Source organism: Hyperoodon ampullatus, assembly GCF_949752795.1.
Source record: "Hyperoodon ampullatus genome assembly, chromosome: 5".
NCBI classification, from domain to species: domain Eukaryota; kingdom Metazoa; phylum Chordata; class Mammalia; order Artiodactyla; family Ziphiidae; genus Hyperoodon; species Hyperoodon ampullatus.
This window is the reverse complement of record NC_136918.1, coordinates 136,136,314-136,154,907: the sequence shown is the minus strand read 5'-3', so window position 1 is coordinate 136,154,907 and position 18,594 is coordinate 136,136,314. Positions and strand designations below refer to the sequence as shown.

At 45.3% G+C, this 18,594-nt stretch overlaps 1 protein-coding gene across 3 annotated transcripts in view; it reads left to right on the top strand.

Moving 5' to 3' along the window:
- Window positions 1-17,320, top strand: part of RUNX1 (RUNX family transcription factor 1) — a gene marked incomplete at its 5' end in the record, with an annotated part of 243,389 nt that extends 226,069 nt beyond the window's left edge. For all 3 annotated transcript variants that reach the window (XM_079704989.1, XM_079704988.1, XM_079704987.1), the window contains 2 exons: window positions 10,979-11,140; window positions 16,491-17,320. In XM_079704989.1, coding sequence (XP_079561115.1) covers window positions 10,979-11,140; window positions 16,491-16,966 — 638 coding nt within the window. In that variant the 3' untranslated portion in view covers window positions 16,967-17,320. The remainder of the gene's footprint in view (window positions 1-10,978; window positions 11,141-16,490) is intronic.
- Window positions 17,321-18,594: the final 1,274 nt, after the last annotated feature.

Genomic DNA, 18,594 nt, shown 5'->3' with positions numbered 1-18,594 from the left:
GCTGCAGGATGGCCTCACGGGCACCTGCTGTGCGTCAGACGTCCTTAAGAGCATCCTCCAATACCGACAACTCACGGGGCAGGGGCGGGGCAGCGGCAGTCATCTTATGGCCTCTGAGGCCCCAGTGATAACATCACTCTTTTTTTCTTGCCTGCTGCCACCCTGAGGCATTTCAAGGACCCTGGCAAAGCTTCAGCCACGTTACTTGATAGGATCTGCCCAAGGGACGGCTGTTACTGTATCTACTTAGAGAGATGGCTGCTCCCCCACCCCACCCCGGGGAGTCCCGTAGGCTCCCCTCCCACCCCATCGACACACGGCCTTCGGTGGTCAGCCTGGACTGTAGCTTGGCTCTGACAGTCTCACGCCCTGGGCCACGGAACAAGGCTCTCAAGCCTGCACCGTCCTCTTTAGAGCATGTGCTGCCCTCGGTGCGATGTTCCTTCATCAAATTAAGTTTCTTTAGCTGTGGGCAGTCCTAGGGGTGCCGTACCTCTCCCGCTGGTAGCGTCCCGCTTTGAGGCGTCAGTAATTTGGCTCCTATGAGTGGCTCATTTCTGCACCGGGGACTCGGTCCCAAGCTAGAAGCTGCCTGAGATTTCCCAGCCCTCGACAGGTATCTCTGGCTCATCCGTTTCGGGAACTAGCAAAGGGGGCAAGGGTGCTGGAGAATGAGTGGTTGGGAGCAGAGAGCCATTTTTACCCTCCTCCATGTTTTGAGATTTTTGTTGGAGGAGACAGACATGGAGGAATGGACAGAAATTAGCAGGGCGGTCGTGGAATAATTTGAACATGCCCGTGATGGCCTGGCCTTACAGGAATGTACCCAGCCCATCTGTAGAATCAGTTCAGGCCTGGAAAGTGTGTATGGGGGCGGGGGGACAGAGGTTCGGAAAGTGAGGGTGAAGATCTTGACGGGAAGGTGTCTGCAATGGATGATTGTCTGACAAAGGCCAGGGAAATAACTTGTCTGCGAGGGAAGACGGAGCAGAGACCAGAAGGTGCCTTCCTTCCTCTTGGAACCAAGATCCCTGCACCCCGTGTGACCTGAAGGCCACTCTCCCCCAGACTTAGGGAGTCACTGCTGGCAGAGAATCAGAGGTGTTATCCAGACCCCCATCTTTTCTAGAAGCCAGTGACTTGTCCCCAAACCCTGCCTCGGAGACAACTGTGCCTGAGTCCAGAGCCTTTTTCCAGACACGGCTCAGACTGACCGAGGGGAGAGGCCTCGTGGCTGGATTGGACTGTTTACCCTGGGAACTGTCTGGCACGTCTAACGAGGAATAGCTCTTTGCATTTACAGAGCGCCTTTCATCCGCGGCTCTCAAAGCTGCTCCACGAACAGTAATTAACTCTCACACCTGCGAGGCAGGTGAGTCTGGTTACCCCCATTTTTAGAGATGAAGAAACAAAGGTCTGAGAGGGAAAGGGCCGTGGTGAGCCGCCGCGGGAGTTGGCAGTGGCTCTCACATTAGGAACCAGCATTCTGGACTCCCAGCGCCCCGACCACAAAGCCAGGGAGCCTCTCCCGGTCAGGTAAAGAGGAAGGGTCCCCAAGGCAGTGAGGGGTAGGGACGTGGCCACACAGCTCCCCTCTGTCCTCCCGCAGGTAGCCTGTCACCTCCCGGGCCCACCGGTCGGCTATGAGGACAGGATCCCTCAAGACCCTAACGGCCTTTAACACGCAGCATCCCCAGGCAGGCCTCTGCCCCGGCTTGGTGCTGGATGCTTCCCTTCAGAGTAATTGCTGCAACAATGAACGCAGCCTAGCTGTCCATGACTAACCAAGATGTCTTTGGCCAGCAGAGACGAACGGTTGGCAGATACCGGAGCTCTTTCACAACTTCTTTTTCCAGGATCCAGAGCTGGTGGGAACTGACTCACGTTAGCAGGGTGTTTCACTGATAGCAACACCAGGCTCATTAGTGTCTCTGCCTGGGTGCACCACTATTCCTGCTTGTTGTTCTGTGCTACACTTGTACTGCACAGGCCGGAGGAAACAGCGCTTCAGACAGACAGTGGGACTTTCAGGGAAATGCCTCTTTCGTAGCAGAGAAGGACGCAGGCCCTGGGGCCGTGAAAGCTGATATCACATGGTTCTGAAGGTAGCAGCGGAGCATCTGGGGGCACCTTTTTTGTTCACAGGGGAGCCCGGATCTTTCTTCCAGGAGTCCCAGACAGGGAGATGCAAGCCACCACCAGGGCTCGCCCTGACACATCGCCCTAGAAACTGACTCACATCTCTGAGTCTTGAGTCACATCCTGTTGTGTGTTCTCAGGCATCCAAGAGGGCATTACACCAGCTGCCCACGACTGAGGTGAACTTGGAGGGCACCCTGGGAACTGCCCTGCCACGTTCCAAGCTGAAAGGGGGGAAAAAACCCTCTAGGGAAAAAACCAGAGCCGCCTGGAGGGTTTATATGTTCACCACTTAGGTTTGGCTCTTAAAAACAGTGGGGCCCTGATTTATACGCAACTTGTCTGGTCTTTAAGTGGCTCTGAAAGGTGTCTGAAAGATCAGGTCTTTAAAGATACCAGCTAAATAGCCAAAGGAAAGGGCTAACTCTAACTCTAACCAACAACAGAACCCATCAACCTTCTGGCCCCAGGCTGAGGTCACCCAGCATGTGTGTGCCTGTGTGCCTTAGGGGACCCAGGTTTTGAGGGTGGGTGTTAAAAAGCCCACAGACGTAGGTGCTCAGAGAACCAGGAGGTGTCTCTGGCCATCCTCTTCTATGGCCCTGCGGGAACATGAGGACAAAGTAGGACTTTTTTTTTTTTTTTTTTTTCCTTTTGAGGTACGCAGGCCTCTCACTGCTGTGGCCTCTCCCATTGTGGAGCACAGGCTCTGGAAGCACAGGCTCAGAGGCCATGGCTCACGGGCCCAGCCGCTCCGTGGCATGTGGGATCTTCCCGGACAGGGGCACGAACCCGTGTCCCCTGCATCGGCAGGCGGACTCTCAACCACTGCGCCACCAGGGAAGCCCCAAAGTAGGGCATTTTAAACTTTTCAAAGAGCAGCTTTTGGTTTTGTTCATTTTCTGTTGCTTTCTTGTATTCGATTTCTTTGATTTCTAATTTTTATTATTCCTTTCCTTCTGCTTGCATTAGATTTTGCTTTTTCCCTAGTTTCCTAGGGTGGAAGCTCATCGCTTCTGAATCATTCCTCTTTTCTAATATATGCATTAAGATGCTATAAATTTCCCTCTAAGCACTGCTTTCCGCTGCATCCCACAAATTGTGGTGTTGGATTTTCATTCAGTTCAAAATACATTTTAATTTCTCTTGAGACTTCTTATTAGACCCGTGAGTTATTCAGAAGTGTGTTGTTGAAGCTCCAAATATTCGAGGATGTTCCAGCTGTCTTTCTGTCATTGACTTTTTAGTTTAAATCCATGTGGCCTGAGAGTATACTTCGTATGATTTCTGTTCTTTTAATTTTAAGGTGTGTTTTATGGTCTATCTTGGTGGATGTTCCCTGTGAGCTTGAAAAGAACGTGCACTCTGCTGCTGTTGGATGGAATTTTCCAAAGATGCTCATTGGGTCAAGCTGGTTGGTAGCACTGTTCAGATGAGCTGTGCCCTAATCTTCTGCCTGCCTGATGTATCAATTACTGAAAGAGGACTGTGAAGACTTCAGCTGTAACTGTGTATTTTTCGCTTTCTCCCTGTCGTCTTATCAGTTTGTGCCTCATGTCTTTTGACACTCTGTTAGGTGCATACACGTTAAGGATTGTTATGTTTTCTTAGACATAACATTTTTCATCGTGTTAAGTCCCCTCTTCTTTTAATGTATTTTATTGAAGTATAGTTGATTTACAATGTTAATTTCTGCTGTACAGAAAAGTGATTCAGTTACATAAAGACTATATATATATGTGTGTGTGTATATATATATATATTACATATATAGTCTTTTTCATGTAATTCCCGTTTTTCCCTAAAATTTTTCCTTCTTCTGAAGTCAGTTTTGTGTAAAATATAGCTGCTCTGGCTTTCTTTTGATTACTGTTAGCCCAGTCTCTCTCTACCCCTTTACTTTCAACCTGACATTCTAAAGTAGGTTCCTTGTAGACAACACATAGTTTTGTTTTTAATTCACTCTGACAATCTCTTTCAGTTGGTACATGTATTAGACCATTCATATTTAAAATGATTACTGATATAGTTGGATTAACATCTACCATGTTTGTAATGGTTTTATATTTGTTGTACCTATTCTTCTTTTCTCCTCTTTTTCTGCCTTCTCTGGTTTTAACTGAGCATTTTATTTGATTCCATTCCATTTTATCTCTGCTCTTCGTGTATCAGTTATACTTTAAAAAATGTTTTTAGTGGTTGTCCTAGAGTTTGCAAAATACATGTGTAATGAATGTAAGTCATCATCAGATAACACAAGACCACTTCTTCCTTCCCATTTCTGTCAGTACTGTCATTCACTTCACTTATCTATCTCTTACAATCCAATACATTACTATTATGACTTTAAACAGTTATCTTTTGGATCAATTAAGAATAGGAAAAATAAGACTTTACCTTCATTTATTCTATTATGCTCTTCCTTTCTTTATGTAGATCCAAGTTTCTGACGTATATTATTTGCCTTTTCCCTGAAGAACTTTTTTTTAACATTTCCTGCAGGACAGGTCTGCTGGATAAATTAGCTCAGTTTTTGTTTGTCAGAGAATGGCTTTATTTCTCTTTCACCTTTGAAGAATAATTTTGCTGAATATAGAATTCTAGGTTGGTAGCTTTTTTCTTTCAACAGTTCATTTACTAAACTCTACTTCTGTTTGCATGGTTTCTGAAGAGAAGTCTGAAGTAATTCTTATCATTGCTCCTGTCTGGGCAAGGTATCTGCCCCACACCTTTCCTTTCTGGTTTCTTTCAAGATTTTCTGTCTTTAGGTTTTCTGCAGTTTCAATATGATACGCCTAGATGTAGATTATTTGGTATTTATTTTGCTTGGTAGTCCCTGAGTTTCTTGGCTCTGTGGTTTGGTGTCTGTCATTAATTTTGTTAAGTTCTCAGCTATTAATACTTCAAGTATTTCTTCCACTCTGTTTTCTCCTTTTCCTCCTGATATTTCTATTACACATATATTACATTTTTGAAATTGTCCCAAAGTTCATGGATGTTCTTTTTCTGTTTTTCATTCTTTTTTCTCTTTACATTATAGTTTGGGAAGTTTCTATTGACATATTTTCAATTTCATTGAAATTCTTTCGTATTTCATTGATTCTTTCCACACTCATGTCCAGTCTGTTGATGGGGCCATCAAAGGTATTTCTCGTATCTGTTACAGTGTTTTTCATTTCCAGAATTTCCTTCTGAGTCTTAAGAGTTTCTCTCTCCCTGCTTACATTACCCATCTGTTCTTCCATGCTGTTTTCTTTTTCCATTAGAGCCCTTAACTTTTTTTTTTTTTTTTTTTTTGGCTCAGTTGGGTCTTTGTTGCCATGCACAGGCTTTCTCTAGTTGCAGAGAGCAGGGGCTGCTCTTTTGTTGCGGTGCGCAGGCTTTTCATTGCGGTGGCTTCTCTTTTGCAGAGCACGGACTCTAGGTGTGCGGGCTTCAGTAGTTGTGGCACGCTAGAGCCCTTAACATATTGATCAGTTAAATTCCCTGTCTGATAACTCCAAAATTTATGTCACATCTGAGTCTGGTTCTGACGCTTGTTTTCTCTCTTCAGATTTTTTTCTTGCCTTCTGTCGTGCCTTATTTATGATTTGGAAGCTGGATACGATGTATCAGGTAACAGGAACAGAAGTAAATAGGCCTTCGGTGTGAGATTTTATGTTCATCTAACTAGGAGTTCGGCTGTGTTTAATGCTTGCTGTAGCTGAAGGTGCCAGAGGCTTTAAATTCCACTAATGTCCTTGTTTTTGTTTTTGTCTTTGGGCTTTCCCCAAGAACCCTTCCTTAAATAGTCTGTCTTGCAGCTCCTTCAGCTGTAACCCGCTGCTATTATACAGGATCCCATGCAGAGCTGGAGGAGTCCCTAAATGAAAAACCCATGAAAGTGTCCCTACCCCGGCCCCATACACACAGACAAGAATGCAGCCCTCAGGAGTTTCTTACTCTCACACTATACTCAGCCTCCAACAATTTGTCAAAATTACCATTTAAATGTTCCTACCAGTTCATGGCTTCAGTGGCTTCTGCTCCCAGCAAGCACACCTCAGCATAATTTTCTGTATTCACCTCTCTCAAGATTTCAGGGTGGCAGTTTGCCCTATGACCTCAATTCTCTACTAGGTCTGAGAAAAATCGTGGATTATCAGTTTTAGGTTTTTTTTTTTTTCTTGTTGTAAAGATGGGAGCAATAACTTCTGAGCTCTTGACATTTCAGAGCTGAACTTGGAACCAGCAGAACATTTTGACTTGAATTATCTGATAGGGTCATTTTTTACTTTGAAGACATTTTGATATTACTGCATCAAAGGTAAAAGCACTCTACTCTTATCTCTTATATATGCTATGGATACCTCTGAGCTCACCACTAGCCTCAACCCCCCTTATTCCTAACTCCCCCCCTTCTTTGACCTCATTTCAAATGGAAACGAGTGGGGCTCAGGATCTCAGAGGAAGGGGGCTGTTTTATCCACTACTTGATGGATCAAAAAGCTAAAAATAACCCATCGTAAAACGGCCTCAGTAAAGCAGCTACATCAAAACATTATGTACCCTGGAAAAAACAGGATGCAGACAGACTCAAACTTAAATTTTCTAATCCAGTAGTTTTTTTAATGGAAACATGAGCTGGTTGAGATTGGATCCTCACCTTCTCCGTCCTCACCTCAACTCTCCAGTTTTCTTGCCCATTTACCACTTAATCTCCCGAGTCCAGTTCTTCTCCAGTGCTGAAGACTCTGCGCGTCAGCCTTTTTTCAGTGAACAGAACAGTGTTACCTGAGTCTCATCCTGGAGCAGGTGTGTGTAGCCTTACCAATAAATATCAGTAAGTCCCTTGGCACGGATTTCTTTTCCTTTTTAATAATATAATCATAAAAATTAGCCAGACTTACTGAGCATTTAATATGGCCAAAAACGGTGATATCCACTTTATATACAGTTTATCTCACTTATCCCTATTACCCTTTGAAGTAGGAAAACTATGTATCCGAGAAAATCAGTGACTTGCCCAAGGTCATTCAGCTAGTTTATGGTGAAGGGAGAATGCAAACCGAAATCTGTTTATCACTTAAATTAAGTGCTTTCCCTTGTTTCTTCCTCTCAGAGGTATAACAAAGCATGTAATAAATACCACTAGGGTTCTTATCTCTAACTTGGGAACGGCTGTTTGCAAGTCCTGTTTAGGAAGGTAATCCAGCTGTTCACCTGGATACAGCCCCCACTAGCCATAACTCCAGAAGGCAAGGACTATAATCCACTCACTACTGAGTTCCCAAAACAGTGGCCCTAATAAAGCAAAAAGTTCACTGGCAACATGAACGAGTGAGGAAGTAAATAACTTCATGAGCCTAAGAGGGAATGAATGAAGTAACTCAGCATGATTAATGCAACAGGAAAAAGCCTTTCCAAGCATCATACAGTCCTGGGATCTTCACTAAGTTCCAATGGGACAGGGACCATATTGGTCTTACTCATAAATTAGCACATGCCTGGCACATAGCAAGTTTCAATAAACTTGTTCTTTTTGGTGGATTGACCTATCAGAGGCATTCCCTTCAAGAACAAGCAGCCATCCTCTGAAGAATGACGGACAGTGGTTCTCTTCCTCAGCCTATGACTTTTTTCTTGATAACCCCCATCTTATCCCTGTCCTACTTCCTTTTCCCAGAATACACATATTTACTATTACAAGCACCATTCTTCACCTGAAACACCCACCTGATTCTTCCCTAACTCTGTTTAACATACGCGTTAGGCAGAGAAGTACTGTTTGGGACCTATTTGAATTAGGATCCTGCACTGTCACCACTGAAAGGGGCTTAGAGATCATCTCCTTTCAGAAATGAGAATGAGAAAGGGTAAGCAAGTAACCCAGGGTCATCACACATACGGGCCAGAGGCCATGTCTCCTGCCTCTCAGTCCAGTGCTCGGGTGGCCCACAGCACTGTCACTTCCATACTTGCCTTCTTGTGTTCACGTTGGCCCCATCATGGCAAGAATGGTAACTCAATAGTAAACTCAGCAAACCATATTATTGGCCCTTCGTTTTTTGTTTTGTTTTGTTTTTGTTTTAATGAATAATCCATGTAATAGAAGAAAACACGCGAAACTCCGACATGAGAAGCTCGCCATCACCACCTTCTGGCCCACGGCTGCCAATGAAGCCAAACACAGTTCACTGTGGTCACAGATATGAAAAATGATCAGGGGTCACTGGGTTTTTAGTGCTGTCCCCCAACTAGCACTGAAAGGCTGAGTTGTGGTGTGAAGTAAGAAGATGTTGAATTTGAAACTCTGTGTTAAAAAAAAATCATAGAACCTGGACTTTAATCATAAGGATCATTTTACCAAAGCATATTTTTAAAAGGCTGTGAAACATTATGCAACATTTGCATGGTTTAATTATGAGTTTAGAAAAGCCTAGCACAACTTTTTCACTACAGTAAAACATGAAAGAGCATGAATCATGGCATAATACTTTATGCTTACTGTGGTTTTAGACATAGGGTTAGGGGTGCTGGGCTGTCTACACAACAACACATGAATTACTGTACCGCAATTCACACCCAGAGGGCCTTATGACAATTATAAAACCTCTTCTGTTTGCTTTTTAAATGATTAAAATATTCGAGTACTATATATATTCACTTTGTAAATACGTGTATCCAGGACATGTGCATGTCTTATGGAAAATATCTGAGTATATAATTTTATTTTCACTTGGAGCAAAATACTTGTAGCAGTATGGGAATATTAAACAATCTGCTATTGCTATTTGCTTTCAGTTGCTGGAAACACTGTTAGCTGTAAGATTATGCAGGATCTCTGACTGTAGTTGAACACTTATTTTCCACTGAGTCTGGAATGGACCGGCTCTTTATTCCTTGCCATCCCCTCAATTCTCTAAAGTTCAGAAGAAAATGAAGACCTTTCTTTAATAGTAGATTTCAAAGATTCTAAGTTAAAATATTTCCCCAGGTTCTTCAAAATTCAAAATTAAAATGTCAGTTATTTTAAAGAAAAGAAAGAAGTAGATCAGTATGAGGGAAACCGGGTAGAGGGCTCTCGGGAAAAGAGTAAGAAGGCAGACTTGGATCTCCAATTACTTGATTCTGTTCTCCACTGTGACAGCTTCAAAGGCATAAAAGACAAGGGACACTTTAACTGGAAGTGAAAAGCCCCAGAGGGAGGAGGTGTGGACAATGTATAACGAGTAGGAATAACTCATTTCTTTATGTCACGACACACAGAAAACTGACACCTGTTGTTTTCCTAAGGAACTTTGCTCTTTCTGTATTTACTCCCAGCATCATGAACTCCTGGCTATGAAGACCCTTTGGAGTTAGTGTAGTTTGCTGTCACCTTTGTCTACAAAGAAGGTGGAACACAAAGAGAAAATTAACGTTTAATTCTAAGACAGAAATGTAAAGCTATCTTATGGTGAGACAGTGGTTGATTTTTAAATTTTCTTACACATTTTGCCTAAGAATAGCAGGTGTTGGATATTTTTTTCCTCCTCTGCAAACAGTATGATGCTTTTGAAAACTAAGACTCCTATGAATGCTGGAGTCAAATTTACAAAATGCTTTTTACCTAAATCTTCCGAAGTCAGATCTTTGTCTCTTTTCTCACCCAGGCCTCTTTTTTTGTTTGTTTGTTTGTTAACATCTTTATTGGAGTATAATTGCTTTACAGTGGTGTGTTAGTTCCTGCTTTATAACGAAATGAATCAGCTATACATATACATATAACCTCATATCTCCTCCCTCTTGCGTCTCCCTCCCTCCCACCCTCCCTATCCCACCCCTCTAGGTGGTCACAAAGCACCGAGCTGCTCTCCCTGTGCTATGCGGCTGCTTCCCACTAGTTACCTATTTTACATTTGGTAGTGTATATATGTCCATGCCACTCTCTCACTTCGTCCCAGCTTACCATTCCCCCTCTCCGTGTCCTCAAGTCCATTCTCTACGTCTGCATCTTTACTCCTGTCCTGCCCCAGGTTCTTCAGAACCATTTTTTTTTTTTTTTTAAGATTCCATACATATATGTGTTAGCATATGGTATTTGTTTTTCTCTTTCTGACTTACTTCTCTCTGTACGACAGACTCTAGGTCCATTCACCTCATTGCAAACCAGGCCTCTTTTAATGGCAACCTGTAAAATACTTGCTCAACATTCTGCCCTTTAAAAGTTGCAAACTTGAGGTCTTGAGAAAAAGTGGAAGACATCTCTGTTAGTCTGGGTTGATAGAGGCAGCTCTGCACTGCCGGGTTTGTGAACTAGTCATCAGGCCTCGTCGCCAGTTTCCTAGCCAGACTTTCTTTTCAGTTATCCTTGGGAGAGAGTTCACCTGAACAGAAAACATTTAAAAGCCACAGAATATTTTTGCCAAAGGTACAAAAAAAGAGACCCAAACCCTTGCATTCTTTTGCGCTTACTGAGTACAGAGAGACGGATGGTCGCCTGATAATGATAACCATGACTACTGGTAAAGCTGGGCAGTCAATACGTGCAGTCAACAGTCTGAATGTTAACACTCTACCTGGAAAGCATAATCAGCCTCTCTCATCATTAGTGTGATTAAAGAAAACCTTTGGAAGGAACAGTTAGCAGAGGAAAATTTTCAAGAATCAAACATAAATTATATTTCAGTATCGTATGGGGGGGAAATCATCAGACAAAAGCAAATATTGGGACTTAAGGAGGCTTATTAAACACTGGTAAACAGGCCACAAACATGTATTAGATTTAAACAAAAGTAGCTGGTTTTTTATTAAAAGATTTTATTTTTCTAAATCCTGACCCACTCTACATGTAAGTGACCTCCCTGATTCTCTGCAGATACAAGGCAGATCCAGCCGTCCCCACCATGGTCCTACGAGCAGTCCTACCAGTACCTGGGACCCATTGCCTCTCCTTCTGTCCACCCAGCAACACCCATCTCGCCTGGACGGGCCAGCGGCATGACAACCCTCTCTGCAGAGCTTTCCAGTCGACTCTCAAGTAAGCTGCTTGCAAATACACTCTTTGAAGTCCGGCTGCAGTGGAAGGTTCTGGAGACCAGACGAGATGCACGAAGGGGGTGGCAGTCATTTTTGACTGGATACAGTACGGTTTAAAGACAAGGCTGTCTATCTCTAAGTCTCCCGCCCACGCGCTGGTTTTCCTTGACACTCAGAGGCAGAGATTACGTACAGATGTGAAGGTAGAAGTGGCTTGGAAAAGTGGATTCCTTGGGCGTTTGGGGGTGCTCACATTTGGCAGGCACAGGTGGCAGCTGAAGGGTCAGTGACAGAAAAGGCCAAAGCAGTCAGCTTCTGGGCCTCAGATGGGACTGATCCATCTTGTGGCGAGCTTTCACAGGCCACGTGAACAGCGCACTGGGGCACACGTGGAGTGGGACGCACATCTACCCCAATGGGACACTCCCAACTAAGAGCCGCTTGTATCAGGTTTGAGGAACAGACTGGAAAGCTCAGGTGTCGTGGTTGGCATAATTGTCGTTAATATGTGCTCATTAAACCTAGTCATTTAACCTATGAGACCTTTGGGCTTGGCACTCTCCTTTGCTTGTGGACAGGGAAATCAGAGTTATAGAGAAAAATTCCTTTGTTGAAAGCAAAAAGAAGCGACTCCCTGTTTGGGGCTTTGAAATTGGAGCTGGACCAGACTGTGAAAATACTTCAGAGGACTTCAGCAATAGGAAGCCTGAGAACACACTTCTGTGGAAGGGCGGCTGTTTTTGCTTTTCAGCTCCTGGAATCAGATTATAGCAGATTAGGGGCAGGCGAAGGGGCAAAGGCACTGCGTCTGCCATTTTACGTGTGGTGTAATGTTGTGTTTTGTGGACGATTGTGATTATTTGAGATTTCCCCAAAGGCTTCAGCGTCTTCTCAGAGCTTCACAGAATCCCTCTCAGCTTCTCAACAGCAACAGTGCTGACACGTGGGGCCCAATAATTGTTCACTGTCGGGGGGCAGTCCTGTGCACTGCACCTTCATCAGTGTCTCTGGCCTCTAGATGCCAGCAGCACCCCCAGTCATGGCAACCTCAAATCACCAGACGTTGCCAAATGTCCTGAGGGCCACACTGCCCCCCATTTCAGAACTGTCTTCTTGGGCGAGGTAGTAGAACAGGAAAGCCAACTTCGTTGCCCAGTTTCCACATTATTTTCAGCCACTGTTGCCAAGAATTTCATGGCACCTGCCGGGCTAAGGAGTTAAGGGACTAGTGTAGGAATTATGAAGTCCATTCAGCTTGTGGTTGTTGTAGAAGTCCCCTCAGTACTGGTCTGCTTCCAAAGGCACTTGTCATCTTTCATTGTTTCTTCTTCTTGTTGGCACTGCTCTGCCCACTGGCTGTGGTCTACATCTGAAGCAATTACTGTTTTTCTTGGAAATGTCCCTGCTGTGGGTCTGTCCCTTGGAATTTATTTCATAAGTCTTTTGACTTGGTCAGCACCCAAGATCATCGGCACCTTAGAGTCCAAGAGCCCTAGGGGCCAGCTGTTCTGGCTGACCAGTTCAGATGGAAGGGTGACTTCTTTTTTTATAGGAATGAGTAACATGTGCCCTCCCAAATCCCGTCTCACAGTCACACTTCTGAATAGCCTGGACTTCAGTCAGCCAAGGAGCCATGGAAGGGCATTTCATGGCATGAGGGTATGAAGGAGATAAAAACCACATCCCATTTCAGCACCCAAGCATGACCCTGCGCTGTCCTGGAGGGTGGACCCAGGAGAATTCCAGAGGAGCTTTCACCGGCGGCAGAGCACAGCATGGGAGACTGCCCTCCACCTTGGCAGGTCTCCTTCTGAGAAATCGAGCCTGGAGCCCAGGCCTGCAAAGTGCTGTCATCTACCTGTGGGCAGGAGGGGTTTGGGATACTTAAAAGAAACGTGGCTGCTTTGAGAGCCTGCTTTCCTTGAATCCCGCCCCCCCAGCTCAGCTCTGGTCTCTGCCCCTCTCCCCACCCCCAGCGCCACCTGGGCTTCCTTTGGCCGGAGAGACCTGTGCTGTGTCTGTCTTTTACCTTTGCAGACAGACTCCACACCTTGTCTGAAAAGAGTTGTCATCTGGAGGTTTTCTTTTCTTTTTTTTAAAAATAATGTTTAGCTGCCAACCTGGGCGACAGACAGCATGCATTAATCTGAGTCATGCAAGATCCTTTTAAGGCAGCCATTATCTGCTCAGGCTGTTTAATCCTTCGGGGGCAGAGTGGGAGGGGCCCAGAGTTGGGCTGCTTTCATCCACAACGAGCTGCAGAATGAAGACTTGGGCTGTCATGGCAAATATGTAGCTCCATCGGTGGGGAAACATTTCCAACTAAAATACCTGTACCGCCTAATCCCCAGATTTCCTACTCTTTAAAAGCTCCCTGTGACTATCAGGGGTCCCCACCTCTGCCCACACTGCTACCGAATAAGGGGGCACCCACCAGCCCAGCCTAAAGGACAAATGAGCTAAGGCCGGGTGGGTGAACTGTGCGTCACTGGTGGGGCTTGCTTGGCAGGGGGTGTCAGACTGGAATGAAAACAAATATTTTAATAGGTCACTTGAATCTGAGCCCACCTAGTGGGCCGAAGTTGTTTTGTTATCACAATGTGTGTGTAAAGGACAATCTGGCCAAATGGATGGTCTTTTGTAGTGTGACATTGGTACCATGTGGATAGAAGAAGAATCACAGGCAACATCTAAGATCTTCCAGATATTCTGCCCACAAGTGAAAGAACTATTTTCCCCTGACAGCTGAGACCATAACATCATTCCATTACTTATGTCCGTGACAAATCACGGGCTCACTTGGGATTCCAGTAACTTGCTGTCATCACCAGGTTACCACACAGCAGTTGCAACAGGCTGGCAGAGCATGTCCAGACACCGTCATGAAACAGGGTGACCTTTCATTCATTTTCCAGTGGATTCACCTTTTTGTCTCATGGCAAATGAAGCAAGAGGAATAATGGGTGGAGTCATTTATTTGTGTCCAGAGTATTGCATCAGATGACAACAAATTGACTGTATTTGCCTAATGCTTCTCCCTGGACTATAGAAATCTAACTGGAAAAATGGAGTAAAGCTTCCTGTTAACTCTCAAGTATGTCACAGCTCTCTGTGTGAACACAAACAAGTGACACAGGGCTTGCTCACAGAAGGCCCCAGCGGGGCCTTCCACACAAACCCTGTGGAATGAGGTGCGGCCTGGCTTCAGGACGAGCTAGAGAGTGTCCGTGGAGGGGCAGCCCTAGAACCACTGTCAGTTTACAACCTTTTCCCTGCCCACACGTCTGACTGGCTTTGAAAAGGTTAACAGGAGTGTTTGTTTCAAAGTCAGACTCCTGGTTTCCTCATCAGTGGAGAGATTTGCTGCAGACTTCGGTTGTTTCTATAATTACCTCTCTGATGAGGAGTATATCCCCTCATCAGAGGCACCCCAAATTTACAGGAGTTCACTTGGAGGGAGGGAGGGGGAAGGGGAGAGGGAGAGAGAAAGAGAAAGAGAGAGAGCAAGAACGAGAACACTAGCTCTCCCTGCTGGAATAATAGGCTTGAAATATGAGGAAGCTGATCAACAGCCGATGCCGTCCAAAAACAGATTAATCCACCCGATGGCTTTCCTTTCATAGCAAGCTTTTGGCTCAGTCAGGGTTCTCTGTGGGCCTAAACACAAAAGGACACAGGCCACATGCCATCTTGAGCTTGGAGTTATTTTGTATGTTGATTTGAGAACTGATAAATTTTAAAACATTCAGTTCTTGCCTCTGCTCTGTTTTGTTGCTGTCTTTTGGGTTTGCTGACGTAAAGACTACGGTCCTGGCCTGGTCATTTAATGAATAATTCTGAGGAACAGAAGCTACCCCAGGACACCATCCTACATGCACGGTGGTGGTTCTCAGCGGGGGCGGGGGACTTTTGCCCCCTTCACCCCTACCCCCAGGACACTTGGAAGGTCGGGAGACATTGTTGGCTGTCACAACGTAGGGAGTGGGGGTCACTAGAGACATTTGCGGGGCAGAGGCCAAGGATGCTGCCAAACATCCATCCCAGGCCCACGTCACCCCCAACAAAGCTGGTCCCAAATGTCAGTAATGCCACTGTTGGGAAACTCTGATCTACAGGACACAGGAAACCCATCCTACCACCCAAACCCCCGAGTAGTTCCCAAGGGCAGCCTGTGGTTAAGGAAAATGCAAAAAGATGCCACAAAGGACAGCCAAAGCCAGTCCGCGCAATGGTAAATGCATCATCCTAACCAAATGAGTTTCATAGACAAAGCTTTGCCATTTCTGGTAGAATTTCAACATGTACAAAAACGGAGCGGTAAGTCAAGGTCCTGCAGCCACTCCTCTCAACAAACCGGTGATGCATCTTAGAGAAAAGCACATGAAACCGACGCTGTACTGTTTCTAAAACTGCGGAACTAGTCTGAAGGTAGATATGGGAGAGAAAGAGTGATGTGACGGTTCACGGACACCCACTTCCAGTCACTACTATGGCGTGCATCAGCTTCAACCACAGGAAGCGGCCAATTTTTAACTATTCCGGGCCTACCGAAACAGCAGTTTCCTAGGATTCAACCTAAATATTATCTATAACGTATTCAAATGTTATTACATATTAATATTGTTATGAAAATACCGTATTATGTATGTATATTCTATTAATATTAATCTATTAATGCATCCATTATATTAGTAGTGCTAGTGTTACATTGTTTTGTTATATATTGTTATATTAATATCACCGATTAAATCTACATTACTATTGACATATTAATATATTGATTATATTAGAGAGGTGGCAAACTTTTTTCTGCAAAGGGCCAGATTCTAAATATTTTAGACTTTCTGAGCCCTACAGTCTGGCCCTCCAGTCTCTGCCATGACCACTCAACTCTACAGCAGTGATTTAAAAGCAGCCATAGATAATACATAAAAGAATGAGTCAGGCTCCTTCCAATAGAACTTCATGTATGAACAGTGAAATTTAAACTCCATATCATTTTCACGTCAGGACATCATCTTTCGATTTTTTTTTTTCTTTTTCAACCATTTAGAAAAGTAAAACTCATTGTTAGCCTGTGGGCTTACAAAAATTAGTAGCTGGTGGATCTGGCAGGTGGGTTTGCCAACCCCGGAGTTACAGAAATATGTTTATATTAAGCAAGTTATATTAAGCAAGTATTATATCATATACCGTATTACGTTGCATGAGATCGTATATTACCATCATCATCGTATCAGCTGTCTGGGCAGCAGCATTCTGGGTAATCCTCTGGCGGGCGGGCCGGCGGGGGAAGGGGCCTGGCCTCCTTGAACCCCCGTCTCACGATATTTTTCTCGCCCGCCCCGCAGCCGCGCCCGACCTGACGGCCTTCGGCGACCCACGCCAATTTCCCACGCTGCCCTCCATCTCCGACCCCCGCATGCACTACCCCGGCGCCTTCACCTACTCCCCAACGCCCGTCACGTCAGGCATCGGCATCGGCATGTCGGCCATGAGCTCGGCCACGCGCTACCACACATACCTGCCGCCGCCCTACCCCGGCTCGTCGCAGGCGCAGGGCAGCCCGTTCCAGGCCAGCTCGCCGTCCTACCACCTGTACTACGGCGCGTCAGCCGGCTCCTACCAGTTCTCCATGGTGGGCGGCGAGCGGTCACCGCCGCGCATTCTGCCGCCCTGCACCAACGCCTCCACCGGCTCGGCGCTGCTCAACCCCAGCCTCCCGAACCAGAGCGACGTGGTGGAAGCCGAGGGCAGCCACAGCAACTCCCCAACCAACATGGCGCCCGCCGCGCGCCTCGAGGAGGCCGTGTGGCGACCCTACTGAGGCTGCGCACGCGCTCTCCGTGCGGCCGGGCGTCGTCCCGGAAGCGCCTCCTTCGGGCTCCGGTCTCGTGTGCTCGGGAAACCCGCGTGGGCCCGGCCGCCGGCCCTGGGGAGCGCGCCGCTGCCAACTATGGTGATGTTGCTCCGGGCGGGGCCTCGGGGCCGCCTGTGCTTCTCAAGTCCGTGCAGTTCACAATTGCCATTAGCCCATCTCAGATTTTTCTAACCTGATGCAACTTGAGGGTGTCCGCTTCACCACACCGTGGACACGCTGTAAGGCAAACAGAAAGATTCCCAGAGGGAAACTGTGAATGCTTCTGATTGAGCAATGCTGTGAATAAAAGAAAGATTTTATACCCTTGACTTCACTTTTTAACCAAGTTGTTTATTCCAAAGAGTATGGAATTCGGGGTTTTTTTGGTGGGGGGGTTTTGGGGGGAGAAGATGCAACTCATTCTGTTTGGCATCTAATTCATATTTTTAATTTTCTTTTGCAGCACCTTATAAATTGCAAAATGCGTATTTGCATTTGGGGTGATTTTTATTTTTATATATACATAAATTTGAGCTTGCTTCTTTCTTGCTTTGACAAATGAAAGAAATATGATTCCTTTTTCTGTAAGTTTTATTTAACTTTTCTTTTGGACTTTTTTTGTAGTTGTTTTTTGAGAAACGGCTACAGCTTTGGGTCATTTTCAACTACTGTATTCCCACAAGGAATCCCTAGATATTTATGTATCTTGATGTTTAGACACTTACTTAATGTGTTGATACTTTTTTATTATTTAAATGTACTTATATTAAGAAGAAAAATATCAAGTACTACAGTTTTTGTTTTTGATAGTAGCCAAAGTTAATTGTATCACATTGAAGAAAGTTGGGAAAAAAGGATGGGTAATGTGATCACTTGGTTATCTAAATATTGTTTACATTAAACTCCCTTTAATGTTAATCAAACGAGTTGGTAGCTAACGCAGCAATGTTTTTAGTAGGCTTTTTAGATACTGAGGGTCACTCCAAAGATCAAAAGTATGGAATTTTCTGCCAAGCTCAACAAAGGGTCTCATATCTGACTCCCTCCCTTCAAACGGAGAAGGTCAAATCTGGTTCCAGAGGGTTCCCGCAGATGCCATGATTGCCACCTCTGGAGAGGATTTATTTTCTGCCTAGGGGTTTTCTCACTCCACGGCCTCTTGTTAATGTCAGACATGCTTTGTAACAGAATGAATCCGAAGTAAGCTGTGTGGAGGAGCTGTATCCACATGGAAACCCAGTGGATGAATTCAGGGGTTCCTTAACTGCTTGATTCTGGAGATCAAGAAAGGAGATCATCTGAATCTAGAGTTCAGATTTTTTTAGCTCCAAGAAAATATTCCTCTTTGATACAGTACCTGTTCATTGATGCAGAACGAAACTTGTGGCTGTCCCCCAAGGCTGGGAGTGGAAGGGACTAGACCGGATGCCTTTGACAGCTGAAGGTCTCCAGCTCAGTTTTCATAGGGTGGGGCCAGAAGCAGGCCTGAACAAGCCAAATCCCCTCCGTGTGCCTCAGTGGAGTCATGTGGGAGAGCATCGTCCCACCTGTGCAGGACCCCCTGCCATGCTGCTCATTGACCATCCATCTTTGTG